Source organism: Passer domesticus, chromosome 2 (genome assembly GCF_036417665.1).
Source record: "Passer domesticus isolate bPasDom1 chromosome 2, bPasDom1.hap1, whole genome shotgun sequence".
NCBI classification, from domain to species: domain Eukaryota; kingdom Metazoa; phylum Chordata; class Aves; order Passeriformes; family Passeridae; genus Passer; species Passer domesticus.
Window position 1 is genome coordinate 82889483 of NC_087475.1, and position 26271 is coordinate 82915753.

General features: G+C 41.7%; 1 protein-coding gene across 4 annotated transcripts in view; it reads left to right on the plus strand.

The window, feature by feature from the left end:
• Positions 1-26271, plus strand: part of ME3 (malic enzyme 3) — a 117884-nt gene that overhangs the window by 49368 nt on the left and 42245 nt on the right. For all 4 annotated transcript variants that reach the window (XM_064409597.1, XM_064409595.1, XM_064409598.1 and 1 more), the window contains 2 exons: positions 15007-15140; positions 16486-16635. In XM_064409597.1, coding sequence (XP_064265667.1) covers positions 15010-15140; positions 16486-16635 — 281 coding nt within the window. In that variant the 5' untranslated portion in view covers positions 15007-15009. The remainder of the gene's footprint in view (positions 1-15006; positions 15141-16485; positions 16636-26271) is intronic.

Genomic DNA, 26271 nt, shown 5'->3' on the forward strand with positions numbered 1-26271 from the left:
AAGTCCAATGGCAGAATTCCCGTAGGCTACAATAAGAGACAAGATTTGACCCTAAGAAAAGATTCCATTTGAAGCATTTGAGTGTCTCCCAAAAGCCAATTATTAAATCAGAGGCACCGTAATAACTGAGCTCAAATTTATTTCAGGACCAGGAAACACAGTTGGGAGGTCAGTACATGCTCATCATGTCATTTCTATGGTGACTTCATTGCTGAACTCGGCACTGGGCTGTGTACAGGGCTGACAATAAGGCTGAGCGGAGAGACAGCCTGAAAGAATCGCATTGTAACTGATGAAAAGAAGCTGTTTCCATCAGCCACGTTGTCAAGCAACTTGGCAAAGCACAAGCAAAAAGGTCTCTTCTGGTGACTGACTTCCACCGTGTTCCTCTTCTTTCAGTGCCACCACTAGTCACCACCTGGCTCTGCTCCAGGCTCTAAAGAAAGCTCCAAGTAATCAAATGTTTGCTGACAAAACCACACTAACAGAGTATGTCTGTCTCCTGAGTACAATTTAACACCTGCACATCATTGTTTTCTCTTCCTCTAAACAAACAAAAAAAAAGAAAAAAAAATCAACAGAAAAGATTCATTTACATGGCTCCATGTGAAAAATGTGTTGAGTATTCACTTTTAACTTCTTTTTTTTTCTTTTTGTTTGTTCATGATTAAATAGAAGAAATCAACTGGTAGAGGCTTTCCCAAAATGCCATTTTACCTTTAGCGCTTTTGTTAGGGACCCTAACCTCCTACTGATTCTGGACTCATTAACAAAACTATCAATGCCATGCATGTGCACATCCTTCTAATAAGCTGGGATGTTCTGAGCCCTAGAAATTGCAGAGGAGGTCTCAAAATCAGAAGATCAGAAGATGAGGAACTTGGTTGTCAAACAAACTATACATCTAGAAAAACTCACATAGTCCCCTCAACAAAATGAATCCCTGTAGTGAAAGCAACTCAGGAGTTACAGCACTGTGGTGCAGAAACAGCATCCTGCTGGAGTGAATTATCTGGAGGGAAGTACTGGCTCACTGAGGTCTGACCTGTCACAAGAAGGAAACCTGACTTTGTATTTTGTCTTTATTTTCCTTAATGTTCTTTTTCTGTGGCTGGCAATGCTTATGCGCACGTATGGTGTAAGCAAGTTCTTGTTATCAGAAGACAGCCCCAAGACTTTGTTTTTAGTTGAGCAGCCAGATAGCTTGTCTAGATCCATTCATATCTGTTCTCTTTTTCTTTCCCAGATGCTTTTATTCTGATTTTACATTAGGGCCATTTGGCGAGGTCTCTTTTAAGTAAATTTTATGGCTTGTTTTTTTGTGTGCATTGTGTGTGTGTGTGTTTGTGTGTGTGTGTCTGTGTGTGTACCCAGCCTTGCACAATAATGTTATGAGAAAACCTAGTTTATAAAATAAATAGAATACAGCAAATATAGAATATGTTGTTTCTTACTATCTTTTCATTTGGACTTGTAGAAATATTTAGGCAGAGCTATATTAAAGCTCTGGGATCTGAACACAATGAAGATTAGAGACATACTTGATTAAAATATCTTCAATAATCCAAGGAGGTATATTTATGCATCTACAAGTACCTAAATACACCTGGAAAGTAGTACTCTTTTCATGAAGAAAATGAAATTTATATTAATTTTGTTTTCATTTTGACTAAATGGATTTTAATTTTGATTCATTTTCTTGGTAAAAGAATGGTGAAGGAAAAAACAGTTCTCCTTTATCAAATATGAGTTGATTTTCCAACTTTGTGGCTAGCCCAAATGGAGAGAATATATTGTACCTGCTAGCTAAATTCAAATCCAAAGACACTAATTTGAGGGCATTTCAGAATAGCAGAAATTAAAAGATTTCTATTTGAAAGAGTGCACTTCACTGGCATTTGTTACATCCAGTACCTGATACTGACTTTGGCTCTATTGATTCTGCATAAATTAAAAAGCATGAGATTTTCTTCCTAGCCATATAGCTTAATAATGCAACATTTCTTTTGCTGCCAAAGTTACATTTATTTTAAAAACCTTAAGTCTGTAAGATCACAGAATCTTATAATATCTCTGGCTGGAAGTGACCCATGAGGATCGCTGAGTCCTACTCCCTGCTCCTCACAGGACCTTGCACGTTTGATATGATTAAACCTTGGTGTATCTTGCCATTGCTTCAACTTCCATTTAAAGGAGGCTTTATTTTTTAATAATAATGTAGTAATTGTCATTGTTTACATTTACATTTTTGTCTAGTAAATACATTTCAAAGACTTATCTGATCTGATCTGATCTGCTCTGGATTAAACATGAGTTTTGCTGTGGAGCCAGAGTTTTACCACTGGAGTCCAGTTTCTCTTAAGCTGGGAAGAAGGGCTAGGCTAAGTGCTAAGCCAAACTCTCTGGCTAAGGAACAAAGGAAGCTTATTCCACTTTGCTTTCTGTTTCAGTACTTACAGGGTTTGATTTTGCCAGGCCTAAATGTCAGCTTCATAATTTCCACCCTAGCCTGCTGCTGAGTGAAGGCCTGCATTAGGCTCAGAACAAATCTGCAAGCTTTGGGCAGAAGAGATGGCTTTCAGAAAAATTTCTAAATTGGTTTTAAAGATCTAATTTTTTAAATTTGTTCTTGCAGAAGGATTAACTCAGTGCTTTTGTCTTTAGACAAGCAACTGCTCATCTTTAAACTTCATATTACTAATTGTCATCCTGGGACTCAGACATGGAGACACCACCCTCTTTCCTTTGGGGAGTCCAGACTCCATCTGTGGTTAAGCTCTCTGTTGTGCTTTGTGTTTTTGAAGAGTTGAGTTGATAGGGCTTTAGGAATAAAAGTTTGTTTCAAATTGTTAGGGGTGCTGTTGCTGAAGAGAAAGGTTTTTGGTTATTTCCAGAAGATCACACCCAGGATCTTCTTGACATTCTCTGAAAGCTTCTTCCAGAGCTAGATATCTTTGACAGCATTTATGAAGCTTGCACACAGGTTTGCCTCAGGATGTGGTGTGTGCCCTGCCTCAGCACACCAGACATTGCAGTGGTTCACAGACCAAGCTCTAAGTCAAAATTCAGTCTGTATCCAAGGGCTCGGTTCATGAAATCTTAGTAAGGGTTGGAAGCAACTTGAGAGATTGATTTCTTTAGAAAGCAAGGTTTAACGTTGTTGGCTGAAATACAGTGTGTGCACTTGAACAGAAGGCTGTGAACTCACAACAGCCAATGTCCTGAAGGGAGTAGGTCACCACTGTGTGTCAGCAGGAGTGATTTTGTGATCTTTAAATAAGTGTGTACCGAGTTGGTACACAGCCTAGAGCAATAAATATGTAGGCACTGTCTGTAGGATTATCTTTCGTTTTTACTGACATTATTTGTACACAGAATGCTATCATGAAAGTACTAATAATAAGTTACTAATAACTGTGAAAATAATCAACTTTTAGTGTAAGGTTTTTTTTTAATTGTGTGCTGAAGCAGCAGTCAGGTTCATCCTGCAGGTTTGGCACTAATGGTGTTCATTTCCTTAGCTTCTGGCACACATACATCTGCTATCAGCTAGAAAAAACAAAAGCCTTGCTCCAGGAAGTCATCAGAGGAAATACAATGAGTGTGTCAGTACTGCAGCCCAAACAAAATGTTCACTGACGTTCTTGAAAGCTCTGAGTGATACATCCTGGAAATAGCAACAGCCATGAGATAATCTGGCATTCATTACCACCTCTGCCATGTAAGTTCTTTGCATTTTCAGTGAAAGAAAATCAGAAAAGAGAGAGAGGACAGAAGAAGCATTCTACATCTGTGTTGTAACAAAACAGTAAAAACTGCTCTACGAATGGAAATGCACTTGATCTTGGAAATGCTCATGTCCAAGTGACTGGGAACTCCCCTTGGGCTCTGGAAAGAGTCATCTCCTGGGGCAGTGCTGACCCTGCTGTGAGGGCTGAAGTATCCCACTGGCTTTCTCCTGACCATTGCATACTATTAGAGAGCTGCACCAAAAAATCGATTTCTCTGTTTGCCCACACCAGTTCCAGTCAGGACTGGGATTCCATCTCTCTGGCTCATGGGCTTTTGTCCAGCCTATGCCTTTTATTCACTGGGGAGGCTGCTGATGCAGTTGTATGCGCATTCTTAAATAACTGTTAGTAACTCCCTGTGGTGCAACTCAGCTTCAGGAGTTCCCTCCAAGAGAATTCTTAGTTCGTCAAAATCTGTGATGGATCAGTCAGTCAAAACTGCCAGCCTCTTCTGGGTTTGGAAGGGATGTTGCTGTGTGGCAGCAAGTCAGACACAGTGCCAGGAAGTAAGTGATGTTGGTTAATGACTGACATGGAAGAGTCAGCACTTCTGTGTACTGATGGAACAGAAGACAAAGCTTTTGTAAACACATAAAAGATATGCCATATGGACTCATACTCTGACAACCATGCTTTTGTTGTGAGGAGTAACAAAGCAGAATGTGACTTCTTAGGTTTTGTTCAGTACTAAACATAATGGTAACCTACAACTTCAGGAGTGCTCTCTCACTCAGATTTTATAGATAGTGTGATAACTTCTTACATCTGAGTTTCAGGCCCAGGAAGAAGATGCTGGATATGATAAAACTCCACATAGCCATTGACAGCTGCCAAAAGCATACTAATGGTGAGTTGTAGCCTTGTTTTCCTCAGAACACAGACTCTTGGATTGGCCTGGAGGGGACCTTAAAGATCATCTAATTCCAACCCTCTCTCATGGGTTAGGATGTCACTCACTATATCAGGTTGCTCAAATACCCATCCAAAGTGGCCTTGAACATTTTCAGGGATGGGACATCCACAGCTTCTCTGGGCAACCTCTTACAGTGTCTTACCACCCTCTCAGGAAATAATTTTTTCCCAGTATCTAACCTAAACCTGCCCTCTTTCAGTTTAAAGCCATTCTCCCTTGTCTCATCATTACATACCCTTATCAAAAAATATTATTATTATTCTAAAATAAGTCTTCCTTGTGTCCAGTCTAAACCTACCCTCTTTCAGTTTAAAACCACTAACCATTCTCCTATCACAACAGGCCCTACTAAAAAGTCTGTCCCCATCCTTCCCATAAGTGCCCTTTTTATTTTTAAAGGCCAGTATAAGGTCTCCATACAACTTTTCAGCTCTCTATATCCAGACCTTCATTTATTTCAAACACTGAGAAGTCAAAAGTCATTTTACATTCGCTTTACTCTGATGTTGCTGCATTACTGTGATGCCAGGCAGAGGAGAATCAAAACCTGAGTTTGAGGGGTCTATTCCCAAATATATGTCCTGCCTACAGGTCTTTCATGGCAGGCCATGAGCAAAAATCATGTCAGTGTTCCCAGTATTTGCAGACTGGCTCTGCCTCCAATGCTCCCCACACTGCAACATCTCTTTTTAGCAAGGCAGCTGTTGTTAAGTTGAAACCCCACTTTGAATAGCAGAATTGGAGGTGCATGAGTGAGGTCATGACTGAGGTGCATGAGTGGAATCAATGCTTTAAGCATAATCTTTACCTGACCACTCATATATCAAATTACTTTGGGATAACATTTGTTTATTCAAAGAGCCTGGACTGTTTGCTATCCTTACTGCTTGATGAAGTCACGCTTCATCTTTGTGTCACTTAGCCAAATTGTTTTGGGTGCAGAGGAATGGATGTTCTGCTGGAGGAAGGAAGCCACTGCTTTGGCCTCGGACAATACTTGTTTGAGCTAGGACAGGCTGGAGTAATTGAGGCGAGGTGGACAGGCAGCAGCCATGCCAACAATAATATTGTTTGCATTTCAAGCTATAGCATCTAATGGGACCAAGAACAGAACCAATTTATTTCGAAACTCATGTGAAGGTTTGCCAGAGGGGTGATTTGCAACTTCCTAGCAATAATGAACAGTTCAGCTGTCTTGACCAACATGTGGTCACGCATGGTACAAACTGACATAAATATTTCATAATATCTTGCTGCAATTGCTGTCCCACAGAAATGTTTGTCAGACAGCTCAAGGAATCAAAAGGGGTTTAATCTTCAAATTTCATCTCTGAGTAATTGTGCCTTCTCTTTATTTTTTCATTCTGAACTTGGATAACTTATTTCATATTGTCCTTGATTAAAAACAGTTGGAAGAGGAGGATGGGAGTTTCATTTTTTAACTTTCTTTTTAAAAAATCTCAGGAACTTTATTAGGTATTTGATTTATAGTTTATAGAGCAGTGTGTGCTTTTGAAACTTGAAGTGGTTAAGCTCAGTTTTGAGAAAGTGATAAAAATTAAAGCACTGGTATGAAATTAGTGGTATTTTGTCACCTGGAATATTTGGACATAGTGTACTCACACCATATGGAAACAATAGAACTGAAATTTTGAGGAGCAAAGAAACTGGAAAATAAAAGGACTGTATAATTGGAAGAACATTTAGAGGTCCTGAAGGGGAAGTTTGATAGAAAGGATGTATCATTTTGTATTGTGTTTCTGTAGAAATTGCAGCCCAGATGCTTCAGTGTCAGGGCCAAGTGTGCCAAGTGCTGAGCATTCAAATGCATAGGATTTAGCAACAGCTCACATCGAGTTGTCAGTGAACAAACCAGGGAGAGTGCACACAGAGGTGATGAGAGCTGGAGACAGAGGGTCAGCCTGCATGTATGTGAGCACTTCATGCATCTGCCTTTTTCCTCTATGCATTATAAAGAATAAAAGTTTTGAAGTAAAGTATTCAGACAAGGAGAAGAAGGGCACAGGTCACAGGCTAGTCACGATAGGCCAGCTACTCTCCTGGTGGTGCCAAAAGTAGTTTGGACAGTTAGAAGGCCCATGTGTGCTTAGGAAAAACATGTGCTTGGCAAAGAGACAGGCCCCTGAGGTCAGCATGGAGATCATTTTGGGACTGGCTGGAAGCTGGATTGGAAACGGACATGCCCTGGGGCTAAGTGTTTGTATATATGTACACACACACACAGACACACACACACACATTTGTGTGTGTGCATATATACATCTTCAGCTACCCATCAGTCTTAAAAGGGGGTTTTGTGAAATGCAGCTGTAGAAATGCTGGAGAAAAGAGAGGAAAGCAACTTGCTTAATGCCTTGAGAGACAAAACCACTGGAGGGTTGAATCTCTTGAAGGCTGACAAGAGGAAGAAAAATATCAGTGTGGCACAGAGCACAGCTAAATTCTAAGGTGAGCTGCCAAATGGGGACTGCACAAAGATCTCCAAAGGGAAGCTGGACACTCTTGAGATTACTGTATGCCTCTGGTACGTTCCAGTGCCAATGGGCAATGCTCTGGGAGATGGTTTCTCTGTTGAGCCCCAGCACAAGCTGCCTGGGTTGAAGTCCATCAGTGACTTTGCCATGCAGGACTGCAGAAGCAGTGAGGGAAAAACAAAAGTTGTACAAATTACTCAAATAGGAAATGGAAGCTCACACAGATTTCCTGTGGGATGCTCTGTGTTTACCTGCATGTTTAGTTGCTTGGAGTGGTGGTTGTATCATTAAATGAGAACTCAGGGTATCTTTTCTAGTGTGTTTGTTTTACTAAGATGGCAAATTTCTTAGTTAGAGCCTTGTCTGTTTCTCTTGTTCCTGATTTCTAAAGGACAACATTGCCTTTCTCTAGAATGCTTTATCTGAGAGGGTATCTGAATGTTTTGTAAACATCTCACATGTTCTGAAGCCGTGTGTTAGATCTCCTTGCACAGCTGTCAAAATCATGGTTCAGGAGCCAAGCCTGTTCTCCTGGATTAGACAAGGATGTGCAAAGAACATCTGGTAATGCTCAAGAAGCTGCTGCTATGGTTCTTGTCTACAAAGCTTTGGTAGAAGCAGCATGTGAAGGAGGACAGTGACCAGGACATAGGAGTGCTGCAGCAGAGAAAACATCTCTGGTACAGTCTGTAACAAAACTGCTTTTGGTTTCATTCAGTATCAGTTTCTATCCAAGCTATTTTCTTGTGAAACAGCTAATTTTATGGCTGAAGCAATGCTTTTCAGTGTTGTTTAACAGAATACAGCATCAGCAATCATCCATGAACTGTAATCCAGCTGCAGCCTATATTTGGAGCAGCCCCATTTGCTGGGGTGGCAGTAGCAAAAGAGACACAAATTGCAGAGAGGTTCCCACCCTCCAGACCTACAGCATGGTGCAGTTTGTGTGCAAACAGTAAGTGCACAAGTCTCGTTTTATGTGATTTACTCAAAAGGGACCTCAAAAGGAAGTTAGTGCTCTCAGTAGGCCCAGACACAAATTATATGCGACCACAACTCACATGATCAGCTGCATGTACAATGGGAGAAGTTTCCAGACGTTGTAAAATTGGCTTTTAAAACTGTATTTTCATAATGTTTTGGAATCACATTTAAACCTTAGAATTGCCTTGATCTTTCTTCTCAGACATACTTCCTCTTTCAAATTGATGATGATGGCTGGTTTTCACAGGCTTAGGAAAGCAAGCATTGTCATTTGTTCTACATTCTTCCTGTCTTGTGGCAACATTATATTTGGGAGAAAAGTGTATCTCCAACATCACAGTAACTGAAATATTTGGGTTAGTGCTTGGCAAACTGCCTGCAGAAACTGATTTTACCCTGCCCCCTTTCCTCATGAGAAGAAATAATAGCTTCCCTCTTTGCTGAGACAGGCATATGGACTATGAGACCTTTCTGTCCTGGACTAGCTCGTTTCACTCACTAATTGGCATGAAAAGCTCTGGCAGTTGTAGGTGTAAAACTGATGTGGAATTATTTCAGGAATAAAGTAGGGGAGCCACCAGGGAGTCTTCCTTTGCTTTGGATTGAGGAGGGGCAATCCACCAGAATCTGTGTGCCAGGATTACATGGGATACTTTTGGTAAGGGACTGAGAATTTGGGGTTTGCCTCAGGGTTCTGCCCAACAGCTTGGCAGTAGCCCAAAACCTGATGTCCTCATTGCTGCTTACTCCATCAGGCCAACCTTGTCTACAGTATTTTGCTACACATGAGGGGGTAACCAGCAAGTGCTTCATGATTTAGGCTGATCCAGGCAGGAATGGTCTTCTACTCGGTTGTTTGCATGCACCATGTGTCCCCCACTGTTTGGGATTCTGCATTGCTCTACTGCTCCTAACTTCTGAGGATTTCTCTGGGGATTTTCTTCCCCATGCCACCATATTTTTCTGTATATGGCAGTCTTGTTCTTCCTGAAGTGATTTTACTTTTCTCCTTTACCAAAAGACACAGAAGCTTGTGTGTAGACACATCATGCATTTGTGAATCTAGTCAAAATCAAAAGACTTATCTATCCCTCCACAGACCCAAATAAATATTCCCATTAGCTTGGCTAGAACTTTGAGAAGATCTTAACATTGCTTTTGTGGGAAGAAGCAAGTGTGCCAAACAAGGTGTTTTTTGGGGAATTCTGTGTCATTTATCTTTTAAAAATCTGTTTTTCTCAATGCAACAGAAAATTATTTGCAGACAAAACACATAAAGTCTTTAGCAAATAGATTTTTTTTTATGTGGAGGACAAATTGCTGCCCTGGAGGCTGACAAACTAGAGGAAATAATAATGAGTTCTCTACTAACTTTGGTATAGAGCTGTACCACTGCAGTCTGAAATCACAGTGCAGAGCTTGAGTTTAGCACTGCAGTTCTTCCTATGGATTAATGAACAAATCCCTGAAGACATTTGCCTTATGAGTTTTATTTATTGAAGAAAACCTCCTGCAACATGTGGGAACAGCACAGCTTTGCTGCTTTTTGCTTGGGACCCTGTCACATCTTGCAGCAGGAATGTCCTCACCAGGAAAGCAGTTACTTCTGTGAGAATAAGCTGTGCAGGATCAGGTCCCTCTGGCACAGGGGCTTTGTCATGTTCCAGTTCTGCTCGTTCGTACATTGGTGTAAATCAAAAGTCACTGAGAAAAATAATAGACACGTAATCCAGTGAAAAAAAGTTACTTGCACAAAACAAAAGAGTTACTGGTAAAACCTCATTAATAGTAGAGACAACTTACGTTGTAATTGAATTAGACGACCTCATTAAAGATGGTTCCCCAGGAACTAAAACGAACACAAAGTTGAGTTGCTTAATTACCTTTGTCTTGGAGTTTTTAATAGTGTTCCCAGGCTCTGTGGGAGAGGAAGGATGAACAATATGAAAGGATTAGAAATCCACTATTAGATCATTTTGTAACAAAGGGGATGGCTGAGAGTAAGGGATTTTTCATCTAGTGACTGTGAACTCAGAAAGAGGAATAGACACTATGAGAAGAGTTTGTAAATCACAGTCAACAAAATGTTTGCCCAGCAATAACTGCTGAGAAGACACAGAAGGGATTCTTCTTTCCAGGTTTCAGAAATGTCTTCCCCATACCCCAAAGCATCACAGGTTTGGGTTTTTCTAAACTGAAGAGCACAATCACATCCAAATTAAAGGTAATACGAAAACTTTTAAAAGGAGAAAAGAAAGAATTGGCCCTCTGATGTCCCTCCCTCACTCTTTTTTTGCAAATATTTTCAATACAGCTTTTCTCAGGGTGGAGTTCAGTGCCTGTCAGTCCCTCCTCACCAGGAAGAGAAGCTTGAGTAGCTGAGAAGAATAAAAAGCTGTGAAGAAGCTTATCAAGACAGTTGGAGTCAAGGAGGTCACTGTAGGATCTGATCTCTGTAGAAGAATCTTTCTCCATGTAGAAAATGGATGTGTTCTGCTGTTGCTCTCTGCTCCCCAGCCCATGTGCAGTCTCAGTGGGGATTAGTTTAGCTTCTGATGCTGACCCCTTATGGGAGGAACTTTTGCTAGCAGATAGTCGAAGTACATCCCTACCATAAAACCGGATGGGTGCAAATATCTATGGAAAACACATTACAGGAAAAAACTGTATAGAATAAAATTGTTAAGTTCCCTGACTATTAGGTCTTCCTTAGCATGGCTGCTAACAAAATAGTTGTAAAGGAGAAACAGATTAACTGCACCTCCTCTTGCAACTTGCAGTGGTGATCCCTGTGTGTCTGTATTTCCCCAGTGTGCCCTTCCAGCACTCTGCTGTAGTCAGACTAGGAAGTTCCAAGTTGCAGGGACTGTTGCCAAAGGGTTGGAGATGTTCACTTGTTTACTCAGCTCAGAGACTGCCAAAGCAGCTTTCACTTGCATGGATGAAGGATGTGGTCCCAAGGGTTTCCTGAGAACTGCAGCTGGAGTCCCAGCATCACAGAGGGTAGTTGCCTGGGACAGTGTAAACTGCCATGAACCCCTTGGTCTGGCCATCCAAGAAGTTCCACTGCCCTCCCTGTGCTGTGGCTGCTCATTGCTCTCTAGAGCACAGGGATATGGATAGATGCACTAAGCCAAAGCTTTGCTCCTAAAAGAGGAGCTGGAGCTCCTCTTTTAGGAGCAAATGAGATATCTTTCTATCTCAGATCTGGAGATAATCTGAGTTACACTGGACTCTGGATGTTCTACACTAGGTAAAGAATAATTCAGCCCTTGATTAGGCACCCATTACATTAAAAGTAGTTTTCTGATACCATAGGAACTATCATTTGTGTCTTTATTCCCACCTGCAGAAGGCTGATCTATGACGAGTAAATTATAAACACAAGCCTTGCCAGCATCCCCCCTGCTTGTATCCAGCCCTGAAGAAAACACTCCCTTCTCACTGCTATAAAGTGCAAGCAGTGATAAAACTAATCATTATCTGTGAATTGGCTTCATCCTTCGGTTTACAAAATAAGTGGCTTCTATGGGATTGAACTGCAAAGAGGGACCTGCCACATAAGAGACTTGGTGCTGTCAGCAGTAAGAAAACAGAAGCATTGGAGGTTATTTGCAGTAAGCCTTTTTCAGAACAAAACCCCTCACTTAGCTTCTATGTAGTGTGAAGCCTTGTGGGCAGCTGATATTTTTGCCTTTGTTTTTGGTTAGTGACATAGCATCTGCCCTCTCCATGCCAACTCATTTCCAATACATTTAAAATTGAATTGCAGCACCTGGCTTTAGCTGTGCAAGGTTGTGGCTCATCATCTAATCATTAGACCTTTCAAGACCAGAAAAAGAGAAGTACAATATGGCTTTCAGGCAGTCTTTTAAAAAAATCCAAGTCTGAAAGCTTTAATCTTAAACATAGCAATACCTCAGTGAATTTGAGCTTTTGATGTGGGGCAGAATGTGTTTCCAGATTCATTTCACGCTGTGCTGTTTCAGTGAATATAACCACCCCACCATGGGGTCCTATTCCTAGGCCTTCACAGAAACTTCAGAAAGCAGCCTTAATGTTAGAGCTGGAAATTTCTGTACCACTCTCACCCCTGCCACGGAGGCACTGGATAATGGACCAGCTCTGTACTGAAAAGTGTTTTGGAGATTTAACTGGTTGTGAAAGCAACAGGTTCCTCATCACACATGTTTGCCATTGCTCAGTATGAAGGTGCTTACATTGGTATAGCTCCTTCAGATAAATTCAGAGCTGCAGTAAATGCAGTGAGTTAGAGGTGTTGTGTGTCACCATTGCCATGCTTAGCCTTGGACTATTAACAGCACAACTCTGGTTGTATTTAAACAGTTTGGGCTGTTGGAGCAGTTTGAGCTGCTCCTGGTCTTGTGGGATGGTTGGAGATGTCAATCAGGCAGAGCCCAAGCCAGAAAAGAAGAAAGGGTTAATGTAGTGGCCATTCAGGCTGTCATTTCTGTAAGGCATCATGGTATTATTTTGAATAGAAATGAGCTGAAATGCTGGATTTTTTTTCTTGTATTGGATGTGTGATCATTTGATGAAATATTAAAACTTCTCACTGTTTTATTGTGTGGAAAATCACTGAAAGGATTTTATTTCCAATTGAAAAATTACCACAAGAAGATGTTCAGTGGTTGGATGCAGAAATGGCTAGGATGCTGTGTTTCTGCCTTTTCTGCCCGTTTCAGAAGAGTAACCACTGCTGCTTTACTGTGTTTGCTTGCTTCATTTCTGTTCTAGGGTATGAGCAGGGGGCAGGTCTGAACCCTGATTGGCCAATCTTTGATATGACGTTGTCTAGACAAGCAAGTAGAGTATTTACTGACAAATATTTCTGTCTCCCATTATCTGTCCTCCATTTGCAAAGGTCACAGGAAGTAAATGGTTTGAAATTGTATTCTTTTTTACGCATTCATTGTAGATAAAATTTGACATTCACAGTAGCTGTATTTTCCCTGCTGGGGTATAATATTGGCAATGTAAAGCCAAATATTGACACAGAGCTGATGTCCAATGTTGATCTTAGTCTAGTACTTCAGAAGTCTCCAGCCTGGAGAATGCAGATGATTACAAATTTTCTGATGAGAACTTGTTGCCTCTTTTTTAATTCAGAAATGATTACTTACAAAAATTCAGACTTTTATCTTGTGGGACTGTACCAGTTCTGCTATGAAACTCATTGGGGGGAAAGTTTCTCTTGTCCAGGAAGGAAATTTGGGTCAGAAATGTCAGGCATTTCAGCAGAAACAGAAATGTCCTGGGTACAACATTCAACAACAACCATGGAGGCCTCAATGTTCTTTCTGGGCTTGGCAGCAAAATCCTGGCCTCCTGCCACCCAGGCAACTGCTGACTCCTCATCTGCTGGCTGGAAGAAGAACAATTTCTCTCTGCTATACTCTTACAGCAAAGATTTTTGAAAATACTTGATTCCATCCTGATTCAGGGTATGAAAAAATCCAGTGAAAATACTTGTGAGATAAAGATTGTTTTCAGCTATCCTGGAGACTGAATAACTTTTCTAAAATGAATGAAGACTTTTTTTTCTTTTCATTTGCACTAGTGCACGTTTTAGTAATGAAAGGAGTGTTACAGCATGTATGTACAAAGCATGGATCTGGCAAACAGGAAAATTAGTTTCAGTCATTCCTGGCACAGGTTCCTTGGCATTGCTGATAGTTTTACAAACATTTTTGCCAGCATCTGCACCACTTGCAGGTTGGGTGGGAGTGTTGGAGGCAGGAAGGCTCTGCAGAGGGATCTGCACTGACTGGATTGATGGGCCAAGGCAAATTGCATGAGGTTCAACAAAGTGGAGTGCTGGGTCCTGCAAGAACAATGGCATCCTGGTCTGTGTCAGCAATGGTGTGGCCAGCAGGAGCAGGGCAGGGATTTTCCTCTGTACTGGGCACTGGTGAGGCCACACCTCAAATCCTGTGTTCAGTTCTGGGTCCCTCGCTGCAAGAAAGACATTGAGGGGCTGGAGCATCTCCAGAGAAGGGCAATGGGGCAGGGGAAGGGTCTGGAGCACAAAACTGATGAGGAGCAGTTGAGGAAGCTGGGGGTGTTTACCCTAGAAAAAAGGAGGCTCAGGGGCCATGTTGCTCTCTACAACCACCTAAAGGTCGTTGTAGCTAGGTCAGGGTCAGTCTCTTCTCCCAAGTAACAAGTGATAAATAGGATGAGAGGGGACAGTCTCAAATTGTATCAAGAAGGGTTTATATTGGATATTAGGAAAGATTTCTTCATGTGAAGTGTCATCAAGCATTGGAGCAGGCTGCCCAGGGAAGTGGTGGAGTCACCGGAAGGTATTTAAAAGCCATGTAGATGTGCTTGTGGACATAATTTAGTGGTGGACTTGGCAGTGCTGGGTTAAGGGTTGAACTTGATGAAGTTTGAAGTCTTTTCCAACCTAAATGATTCCATGATTCTACACATGTTATGTGATTTGTAAAGGAGTATGATCGCTGTGCTTCCAGGAAGGCCATGGAAACTAGTAGGCATGAGCTAATGGAAATAATATAAAAAGAGTATGAAGTGAAAGAAACACTAAGAATATGTGTAAAAACTATAGAAATAAATCAAATTCAGATGGCAAAAGAGTGTGAGTCATTAAAGTATTACTGATGTTGGACAGCTAATCCAGAAGCTGCAGGTCTGGGTGGTCTGGAGCCCACAATCCCTGTGGGGCAGGACTGCCTGCAGGCCCACAGGGGCTGCATGCTGTTTCTTGCTTTCTTCTTGGATATCCTAGCTGGTAGTGCATATTATGCCATTTGAATGTGCCTTCCTTTTTTCTTCCCAGGGAATGGCTTTTACACTTGAAGAAAGGCTACAGCTGGGCATTCATGGCCTCCTTCCTCCTTGTTTCCTGAGCCAAGACGTTCAACTCCTTCGTGTGATGAAAAACTTTGAAAAGCAATCTAATGATCTAGACAAGTATGTCAAAAAACATCTTATTTCCTCTTCCTTCCCCCTTTACTTTTCAGTTCTTTAAAGCCTCCAGGAAAAATTGTGGATTCTGGTTCAATGTACACGTTTGCCTCCGAGTCCCTTTATGCCAGCTGTCCATACTCTCCAGCAGCAGAATCATAGAGTAGTTTAGGTTTAAAGGGACCTTAAAGATGATGTACTCCCAAGCCCCCTGCCATGGGCAGGGAGACCTTCCACGTGACCAGGTTGCTCAAACCCCATTCAATCTGGTCTTGAACAGGGCTGGGACAGGTCTGGGACATCCACAGCTTCTCTGGGCAACTTGTGCCAGTGCCTCACCATGCTGACACTCAAAAATTTCTTCCTAATATCTAATCTAAACCTACCCTCTTTCAATTTGAAGCTGTTCCCTTTTGTCCTATCAATACATGCCCTTGTAAAAGTCCTTCTCCAGCCTTTATTTGGGCCCTGTTTATATACTGGAAGTTACTAGATGTCCCCAGCACTGTCCCTTCTCCGGGCTGAACATCACCAACTCTCTCAGCCTGTCTTCATAGGAGAAGTGCTCCAGCCCTCTGATTATCTTCATGAGCCTCCTCTGGACCTGTTCCAACAGGTCCACTGATGTTACTTTTTTCTACCACTCCATTACTGGAGAGTTCTGGTATACTTTGGCTACAAGAAAGAAGAAGTGCACTGGAGGTATAGTGAACCCATGTAGTTCATGTACCTATCTGTGTGCTCCTCAGTACATTCACTAGAATACTGGATGGAAGAACAGAAAAAAACTGTCAGTATGTAAGAAAAAATAAAAATAAAACAGAAGCAATATTGTATTGGCTAATCCGTCTGAGTTTTCATTGCCTCCACTATTATTCATCTGATGGAAAATGTACTGATGGAAAATGCTGTTTGATACCTGCTGTGATGGACAGCAGGGTTTGCATCTCCATCTCTCTCAGCTTCATTGATCTGAGAACTGAGGCAGCAGGACTCTTAATCTGTAGACCAATTGCACTGGCTTTCCTTTGTCACAAATATCTATGTTGATCTTGAAAATTCTACATTGATAGCTCTGTATGATACCTTTTGAAGAAAATTTCAAAATTCTAAGGTTGTGCATGGGTGTGACATCCTGCCCTACTGAGTCTTTGTGAGCTGTCACTGAGGATGGTGGAGCTGGCCAGGCCCTCTGGGAAATTTTGCTCCAAGTATCTGCTCATGATGTAGCACAAAGGAGTGTCAGGGCTTGGGAGAGCTGAGTGCATACTGAGTGAGACAATGACTGCTTTTTGTGAAACTGTGAACTACCAAAAATACTGATATATAACTTATTTTTATTGCTTTAAAGGTATATTATTCTTATGACATTGCAAGACAGGAATGAGAAGCTTTTTTACCGAGTGCTGACCTCTGATATTGAGAAATTCATGCCCATAGTTTACACCCCAACAGTTGGCCTGGCTTGTCAGCAGTATGGTTTGGCTTTCAGGAGACCACGGTGAGTGAAGAGACTGTGTTTGCAATTTTTTTAATTTCATCTGAATGTTTCTTTTGTATTGACACCATCTTTTTGTGGGTGGCCCAAAACATCTAAAACTCAATCTCTCATCAAAAAGCCAGCAGCTTTGTGTGTGTACGTTTGATGATGAGTTGGGGAGTCGAGAACAGCTCTGACTTCTTCCTATAAACAATGAACAGAGTGGTTTTGTTCTCAAACAGTGCTGTACAGTCCCCAAACAGCTTGCTGAACTTAGGGCTGCACCCCTCCCCATCTGCTGTCTCAGGAGCATCGAGTGCCCTCTGCAATGCTGTTTGAGTAATTGTTGGGGTTTGGATACATTGTGCTGATTTTGAACTTTTGTATGCACTTCCACAAACTACCCCACTAGAATCATCTTCATAGATGATGCTCTGCATCAGTGCCTCCCTCTCTGCTCAGAACAGTCACTGTATAAATTCATGCAACACTAAGCACTCTGTACCATGTTGGAAGACCCCATTCTGCATAACTCTTTTTAATGATTAATGCTTAGATAAATCCCTTGTTAGCCTTTTGAAGTACTTTTTAACCTAGCCTGAAAATTCAATGGTATGGTTCAGTTTTCTTTGTAGGCTTTTAAATCTTTTGGTCCTTGAAATGCACCAACAGTCAGATGAACATTTAAGCTTTTGCGATAGAAATCTGCAAAGTAAAGGAATGGAATAATACCATTTTCTAAGCATTTCACAAGCATGAGGTTTGACTGCAGTTTCAGCTGAGAGTAGTGCTACAGATGGGGCAACTGAGGCAAGTTCTCCTGAGTCTAGGTCACAGGGGTCCCTGAGGCACACCTCAAAAATGTAAGGGCTGTGTAGACAAGACAATTAATAACTTTTATGTATAAGATTATCTTGACAAACATGCTTGCTTCCTGCTTGTGATAAAAATTCCTAATAAAGCCAGTGTATTCCTTCACGTGAGCTGCTCCTCAGGATTGCCTTTTGGCTTGTGTCTGTGCCAGGTAATTGTGTTCTAGGCCCTCATGTGCAACTTGTGGATCTGCTGGGCTGTGGAAAAGTCATTCATCGATCCAAACCTTGATCTTATCCCCTCCTCCTCAATGTGATGAGGAAACCAGAGAAGGATCTGCACTTTGTGTATAGGGGGAGGGCACTAACTTCTTCTGGGCATGAATAAAAGATAGCAGAGATAAAGCAGCCCAGATTGTGTCTCCAGGTGTTGAGCTGTGAGCACTGTCAGGCAGAGAAGAGCACACTGCTGGTTCTCAGCTAATCAATATTAATGCAGCAGCTGCTGATTCTCGGGTAATCAATATTCATGCAATTCCTGCTGTACACCCACCGTGTCTTTGCCTTCCAGCTGCCTTTACCTTGCAATAAGTTAAAACAATATTTGGGAGTTTTGCTTCTTTTATTTTCCATCCATTATCTTCAGGAAAACAGGGATGTCTTTCCACATACTGAACTCTTTCTGCAGTTGTTTCTGTTGGAGAATTCCTCTTCCTGTAGCTCCTGTCTTTCTCATGTTTTAAATCCCCATTATTTTACTAATGTGATAGGAATGTCTGTTCTCATAGTCCAACAGTTTTTCTGCTAAATTTGGGCTGGGTCTTTTCTGGATTCCAGCCTATGGCTTCTTCAGGAAAGAGCAAATGGCCATGTCCTTGGTACACTGGATTTCCTGTGGTGGGGAGTTTGTTTTTCTGAAGATAAGGAATTCCAGCCTAGCTTCAGATTTGGATGTAACCAAGGTTGTTTTAGCAGACAAATGTTTTTATTGCAAAAATAAAAGAGTGGTTATGTCATGTAAAGTGATGAGACTAAAATGGGAAGTTTATATATGTGCTGGTTTTTTCAATCTGACTCTTACTGTCTTGGAGGATATATTTTCTGTCCTGGAGCATATTACATATATTAGGAGCTGGCCTGCAAGACACATAGTTCAAGGTAGGATGCCAATATTCTGCTAAAATCTCTGTTTTAAAGCCCCACATTGCGTTCCAACATGGATGGATGTGCCCACATAGCACAGCTTATTGTGCAGTCTGTCTGTGGCCATAGCAGCAGCAACCTTTTGATACACTGGCATGGTTTGGCATGGTTTGGCACTTAGCTTCTAACCCTGGGATCTTTCTCAGCCCCATTAGTCCTTGCTTTATACTTGAAGGTTGAGCCTGGAAGGATTACAGTGCACATCACTTGCTTACAAAGCAGCTCTTGTAAAGCTGCATCTAAAAACAGTCCCAACATGTCCAGCTTCTCTCAGAATCATTGATCAGAGCACATTTATCTATGTTTACATGCCTGCAGGTTTTGTTTGTCAGATACTGTTGTTGTAATTGCAGGACTCAATTCCTCTTTTCCCTTTCTTAGTCTTTATATGCAAACCCTTAAAGGGTAAAACCTCTCTAACCTGCACTTTTATGGGGTCAGTGGACAGAGTTCTCCTTCCAGGTCAGAGCTCCAGCATAATACTCCCTGCAAACAGATTTATCTGCTCCAAATGGAATAAGACACCTGGTGTTCCTTTCTTTCAAAAAGCTGTCCAGACAGCAGTCTAAATGAACAGGTTTTCTATATTTAACAGTAGAAAAGAGCTACTAGGAACAAAAACACTTGCATGCATTCAACTGTTCTCATGCTTATCTATGATGCCCACTTCTTCTGGTGGGCCAGGCATAGCTCCAGCAGGTTCTCTGCCTTCCCCAAATTCCTACTGCCTCTCTCTTTACTAGTTGCTTTAAATTCTTCAGGCAAGATTTTTTTTTCCATTGGCCCCAGACGTCTTCCTATGTGATTAAGCCTCAGAGGTTTAGAATGACTGAAATAAAGGTGGAACCATAAAATTTATAAAAATTACATTCAGACACTATTGCCTAAGAGCTATGAAGTTTTTGCTGGAAGGTGTCTATGTTGAATACATTTTTCCCATCTTATTTTCCAGTCAGCTCCCTGGTGATTTAACAATATTTGTTTATTTAAAACCATGTAAGAAGCATTACAACCTTCAGGCTAAAGTACAGTTTAATTTTGTATTTTGAATTTTTAAAATAAGAAATATAAATTATTATGTAATTTGTAAGTACAGGTTAAAGTACTAAGCAATAGCACCTCTTCTGCAGTAATGATTAAGAACCCTGTCAAAATCTCTTTTCTATGATCAAGCCATGTTAAATAAGCACAAAATAAGAGTAACACGTCCAAAGAGAAGTCTTCCTAAGCACAGGTCCTGTCTGCAGCTGTGGCCAGTAACAGGAGGAGTACAGGACTAGATAGGCAAACTTGCTCACTTCATGGGGACTTCTCAGGTTATGCTCCTCCTCATTTTGTGTCTTGTGGCTGCACTTTTGTTACAAAAATCCACTGCTCTCTTTGACTCACAAGTTAAGTAAAGGTGGTGAGGGGACCCAGATGTATGCACATTGTCAAGGCCAGAGGATGTGACTGAACATAAGAGTCCCGAGGTGACAGTACTTGTTTCATATAAAGAATATATCTGTTGCAGTCTTTGATGATCAAGGGTGATTTAGACTTAAGGGAGATTTCTTGCAGAGTTGTACAGCTTCAGATCCTATGTCTGCAAACATGCAGCTTTGCTCCTGTAGTCGATCCCTGGCATCCCTTCACTCCTCCCTCCCATTCCCCCTGTGCCTCTACAGATGTCCACGCTGCTGTGTAATGATGGTTCCAGGATAAATCTGGGCAGATGCAAGTCCTTTTGGGCCAGGCTGGCAGTAGTTCGAATAGCCAGTTCACCTGGACAGGAGCTGTGCTGCTGTGCTGAAGCAGAAGCAGGCTGCTCAAGGTGTGGGGAGGGCAGGTTTGCTTGTGTTCAGCAGCAGTGATAACAAAACTGGCTTCCAGCAAAGGACAAGCTATCCTAGGGTATCCAAGGAATATGTGCCTTGATGTGTTTGCTTTTCAAAGCCCAGGAACCCCTTATACACATCAGAAGTTTGTTAGAAGGAAAGAATGAGAAGAGCAGGGCTTGCAACTTTGAGACAATAAATGAAGGAAGGAAGGCCGAATCTTGGTTCTTTGATCCTGCTAACAGACAGAGTCACCATTTCATTAGGAAATGCTTCTACCACCTCATAAGGTTTCAGGATGTGGTTGAGAGTCCTTTTTGCTTTAGAGTAAGGGTACAAAGCCTCTACAAAAAAAAGTGCATAGTAGTATTTCGATATTTTTGCTCTTTTTTTTAAATGTAAAATGCACTTAATGAGTACTGTGGGGGTCCTTATGGAGCCCAGGACTGAACATGTGCAATGCTATTTAAAAGGTGTGTTTTAAGCCTGAGGATCTCTTTTAATTGTGACACTGTCTTTGAAAGTATCTCTTTACTATCTTCTCAAGAAGATAATAAAGAGGAAGTTTAGGGCATGGAATCAGGGTTTTATTTCTTCTGTGATGGTATGGGGTAGTTTATTACAGTGGCATAAGACCACAGTCTCTCAAGACACTAGTTAATTTATAAACATAGTGGTATTTGAAAGTATGAAGTTGTCAGCTGCTCCTCAAAAGCTTTTGGTATCCCCTGAGAGTAGGGCTGGAAAATGTGGGTGTATCACCATTGGAGAACAGTTACGGGGACAGAAAAAACTTGCGTAAATTCACTTTTTTTCCTACAAATGTAAATATCCTTGAGAACTATTTGCAGAACAATGCAAAACATGTTGGGATTAAGCTGAACCTGGAGAAAGCTAACAGGATGCAGATGGTGTGAAAATTAAGTCTGACAGAATAATGATCTGTGTCTCTGAAGAAAAATGAGTAAATGAAACATCAGTCAATCTACATAATTGTCTTGTCAGCAGGTCTGGCTCTGATCAGTGACTTTTTTTTTTGTGGTGTTGTGCTGTCTGAGCAGCAGACGGGAAAGAGAGAAAGTTACCTGCCATTTCTGGACACTTTAAGACCAAATCAAATGGAATTGGAACATAAGTGGTAATCCCATAGACTTGTCCCTAACCACAGAATTCCCTCTTCTATAAAACATTGGAGACCAGAAGTGAGTGGGAAGACTGGGCTTTGGATTATTGTCCTGAAAGTTTGTTTTGAAACCCCTTTAGACAATCTCTACTTCTTGTGAAAACACCAGTCATCATAAATTCTCCTGTTGCCACCAGCCTGATTCAGCCTTCTTCCAGAGGCAGCTGAAATCAGTGCATGAGAAGAGGAATGTGTTTAACAGTGTGTTTAGGTAACATTGCCACAGCCACACAAACACTGGTCTTGTGACTGACTGAAGGGGAGGGAAACTTTCCCCTTTCTTTCTGTGGAAAGTCTCACAGAGACCATGTGGAGCCAGGAAGCCCTGAAGAGGCTGTCAGGACACATAAGTGAGAGATGGTCATTGGTAAGGGACAAGATTATTGAATGAGGGGGTGAAGACCATGGTTGGAATAGGTGAGGAGAAAATAGCTCATGCAAAGGGAGCCCAAAGCTGCTAAAAATGGCTCAGCCTGTGTGCAACTTCTGAGAGCTGGCAAAGTAATTCAAAGGTTCTCACTGCTCTCTCTCTCTCCCCACTTTCTTCAGGCAAGTCTTTTCAGGGTGCTGTACCCTTATCCTTGTCCCCTCTCTGTTTCCACTTCACTGAAGTGTTTTTCAGAATGTGGAGACAAGCACAGATTGGTTTGTGGGCATACAAGGAGAAGAGCTGGTGTATTGGTCCTGATCTGAGGTTCCATGCAGGCTGGGGAATGGGATGGACACTATTGGTGTTGTGAGGCTGTAATACAGTTTCTACATTGCAGTAAGTGAAAAAATGAGTGAAAAAGGACTTAGCTCCATCTTTTCATTAGAAAAACAGTCAATGCTCCTTGTTCCATATCTCCAGTCTTCTCTCTCTCTCTTTTCATCACATTTCCTAAGAAAAATGTGTATGCACTGGCTCTAACAACCATGAAAAACTTTTATGGGCATGAGGGAAAATGTCAGGCCCACAGAAGTTAACAGCAAATCTCATGTTAATTTATGAAGGTGAGGCTTTCCGCTTCTGTCAGAGGTGATTTAGATTTAAGTCTGTTGAAATTCCCTGATACACCAGGAGAAGCTCGAAGGAAGAGGTGGAGTTGTCCAAAAGAAAGAGGTTGACCTGGTGAAGGAAATACAAGAGAATGTGTTCTCCTTTGATCTGACATAAATCTATGCTGCTGCCACAAGAAACAACCCCACCTCAAACAAAAAATGCCAAAGACGGGGAGGAGGGAGAAGAATTATTTAGAATAATGAATACCAGGATGTCAATTTGAGGGGAAATGGTGCTGACTATCATGAAAACCTTGCACAGCAGTATCCATTGGACTGTGGAACAAGCATGGATTGTGCTCAGAAAGCCAACCGTGTCCTGGGCTGTATCCAAAGCAGAGTGGCCTGCAGGGCAAGAGAGGTGATTCTCCCTTCTATCTGCTCTGGTGAGACCCATCTGGGGTGCTGTGTCCAGCTCTGGGGCCCCCAACACAAGAAGGACATGGATCTTTTGTAGAGAGTTCAGAGATGACCGCAGAGACACTCAGATGGCTGGAGATCCTCTCCTGTGAAGGCAGGCTGAGAGAGCTGGGGTTGTTCAGCCTGGAGAAGGGAAGGTTCCAGCGACACCTTACAGCACCTACAGTACCAGGAGAGCTGGAGAGGGGCTTGCATGAGGGCATGTAGTAATAGGATAAGGAGCAGTGGTTTTAAACTGAAAGAGGGTAGGTTTAGGTCAGGTACAGGAAGTTTTTGACTGTGAGGCACTGGCACAGGTTGCCAAGAGAAGCTGTGGATACCCGATCCCTGGAAATGTTCAAGGCCAGACTGAATGGGGCTCTGAGCAACCTGGTGCAGGAAAAGGTGTCCCGGCCCATGGCATGAGGTTTGCCATGATTAGATGGTTTGCTGTGGTTAGATTGTCTTTAATGTCCTCTTCAGACCAAACAGTTCCATGAGCCTAAGATTCTATGACCTGATTATGGAAGAATTAATATAAAAGCTGATGTTACTTTCTGTATTTGCTGCAATTTGTAGCAAAAGTTGAATTTTTTTTTAATTAGATGGATTCATTAAAAGTATGCCAAATCATATTTCATTTATCTGGAAGCTAATTTCTCTATTATTGTCAAAATAATGTTTCTTTTCTTTGTCAAACTTTGTTCTAATTCTGTGTTCATTCTTGGGGCTCCCTGCAGTGCACTTTAAAAGGGAAGGTGTGGGTCCTGGAAGAATTTGCGCAGCACAGGAAGGAAATATAATCAGGGTAGGACTTAATTTAACTTCCCGGGGGTTTTTGGTCCCACCTTAACCTCTGCACTATCAAGTAAAACAGAATACATTGTGTGCTCAGCAGTGGAACAGATAAGGGCTCCTTGGTCAAAATCAACTGAGCAACAGCACTGATTGACCATCTCAGCATGTTTCTCTTTGTAATCCTATAATCTTCCAGTTACTGAGGTACTTCCAGGGTCCAGCACACAGTCAGGTGTGCAGAGGAAAATCAGGGCTGAGTCAAATTTTCCTACACCTGAAATTGTTTTTGAACAAAGAATATCAAGCCCCTTGAGCATGATGAGCTTAACACAGCAAAGGTTACTGAATTTGGGAAATACCCGCTCTTGCTGGTTGGTGGAGCCCCGGGATGATGGAAACTTTCATCTCACCTCAATGCCTGGTCCTTACCCAACTGCATCTGTAAATTTATTTGTGGTCTTTCCCTCTCCCTCCTGCACATTAGCAAGAAGGGAGATCTGGGGTAAGCCAGAGTCAGACCCCACACTGCAGACCTGCTAGGCTTTTACCCAGTCCTTGGCTCCAGCAGCCTGATTCTCACACAGACAGACCTTCTTGGAGGCCCTCCTAAACATCATTGAAACACCACTGCTGGAAAGGACACTGGGATATTTGGGGTTGTCAAGTTTTAAAATACAAGGAGGATTTAATCCCCAAATTATGCTATGAATTGGCAGTTCTCTGGTTCAACCAGAGAATCCAGTTCTGAGAATACAGTAGGGAAAAGCAGCTCATGACAAGCCAAGAGCAGCATGGGTCTGCTTGCCTCTTGCCTTAATCCTAGAATGTGGATAGCAGAGATCCACTGGGGACCTGATTCCAACCCTCTTGCCTTTTCACATTGTTGCATAATGACCAATAACAACAAGTACTGAGCTGGTCTTTCTCCAGCAACTTCCCCCTGGAGACAAAAAAAAAGGATATTTATTCTTTAGGCTGATGCCTGACTAGCAGAACTAATAAATCCAGGATTCTTCCTGGTTTCTGTTCACTGCCCTCTAACATTTCATTACCTGTGAAAACTTACGTTCCTTTCCACATCCCCTTCATCCTTTTTTCTTATCCACCTGTGCTTCCCTATAGCCACCCACAGCACCTTGTGCTCCTAACCTTCCCTCCTATCTTCCTTAGGGACCAGTGAGCACATCTGTGTCTTTTTGATCCTGCCCCATAACCATTCTGTTTTTTCATTTGGTTTCCTCTACAGTCACCTTTTTTCTCCTTTTCTCTGCCTTCTGCTTATTCCTGCAGCCCAGGAAAGCTCCAAGGCTTTGTTAGCAAGAGCTGAATAGGTACATGTGGGAAGCAGCACATGTTATGTGCAGCTGCAAACTGTGTTTTTGGGCAGCTGTCAGGATAATTGTCATTGTAAGGTCTATGTTCCCCTCCCCAGAGTGGTGAGGACATGAACCCCTTTATCTTTTTTCTTTATCTCAACAGTAATTTTCATAAAAGGGTATGGGAACAAACATCTTTGAGACCTTTGCCTTTCTGATAAATTTGTTGAAATGAGCTAGCAGGTAAGAGAGGACACAGTATAACTGCCCTTTTCCTGGGGAAAAAAAAAAGCACTGCTAAAAGTAGTGGTGGGTGTTAATAATTTGGCAGATAGGAGATGGATCCAAAAGCTTTGCTTAGGCTGTGGTCTGGACCTTCCTGCTGTGGCAGGGGGTGGACTATGTCAAAGCATGGGGAGAGCTACAGCTTGCACTCATATGTGCTCACTTCAATCTCTCTGCTCCTGATCTTTGGCAGTTTTCTACAGCTTAGCAGCTTTCAATCCCTTGGGATCATGGAGATTTCCCAGTGTGGGTTTAGAGGGGTTGTATGGATAGTGAATCTTTCATTATTGTACCTTGGAGCCTGCATCTTCTGGCTTCCACACTGAATTTTGGGTTTCCTACCTAAAATATATGGTGATAAGGACATTTATAGTAGTAATGAAATTGTTCATGTTGCAGATCATTTGAAATTAAATCTCATACTGAATTTAAATTACAGAAATATTGCCTTGTAAATCTCTGTATAGATTTCTCTAATAGTTGATTGTTCTTGGTTTCTATTATTTTTTCATTATTACCTCCGGGTACTGGTCAGTAGCCTACAATTTACAAAGAAAATTACCTAAAACAATGAAAATTTCTTGGCCTTAATAAAAAAAAATCTGAAAAAAAATAGCTGATTAATCATCACAGAGATTTTGTCTGATCTGATGATTAATTGTACTGTATTTAGACAAATCAGTGCATGCTAGCACAAAGTTTCTCTCCAAAGTCTGTAGCCCACAGGCATTTGTAATCTCAAGCTCCCTAAAACAGCCAAGCAATTTCAAAGTTTATTTTGTTGTTCTGAAGCCTTTTGTCCT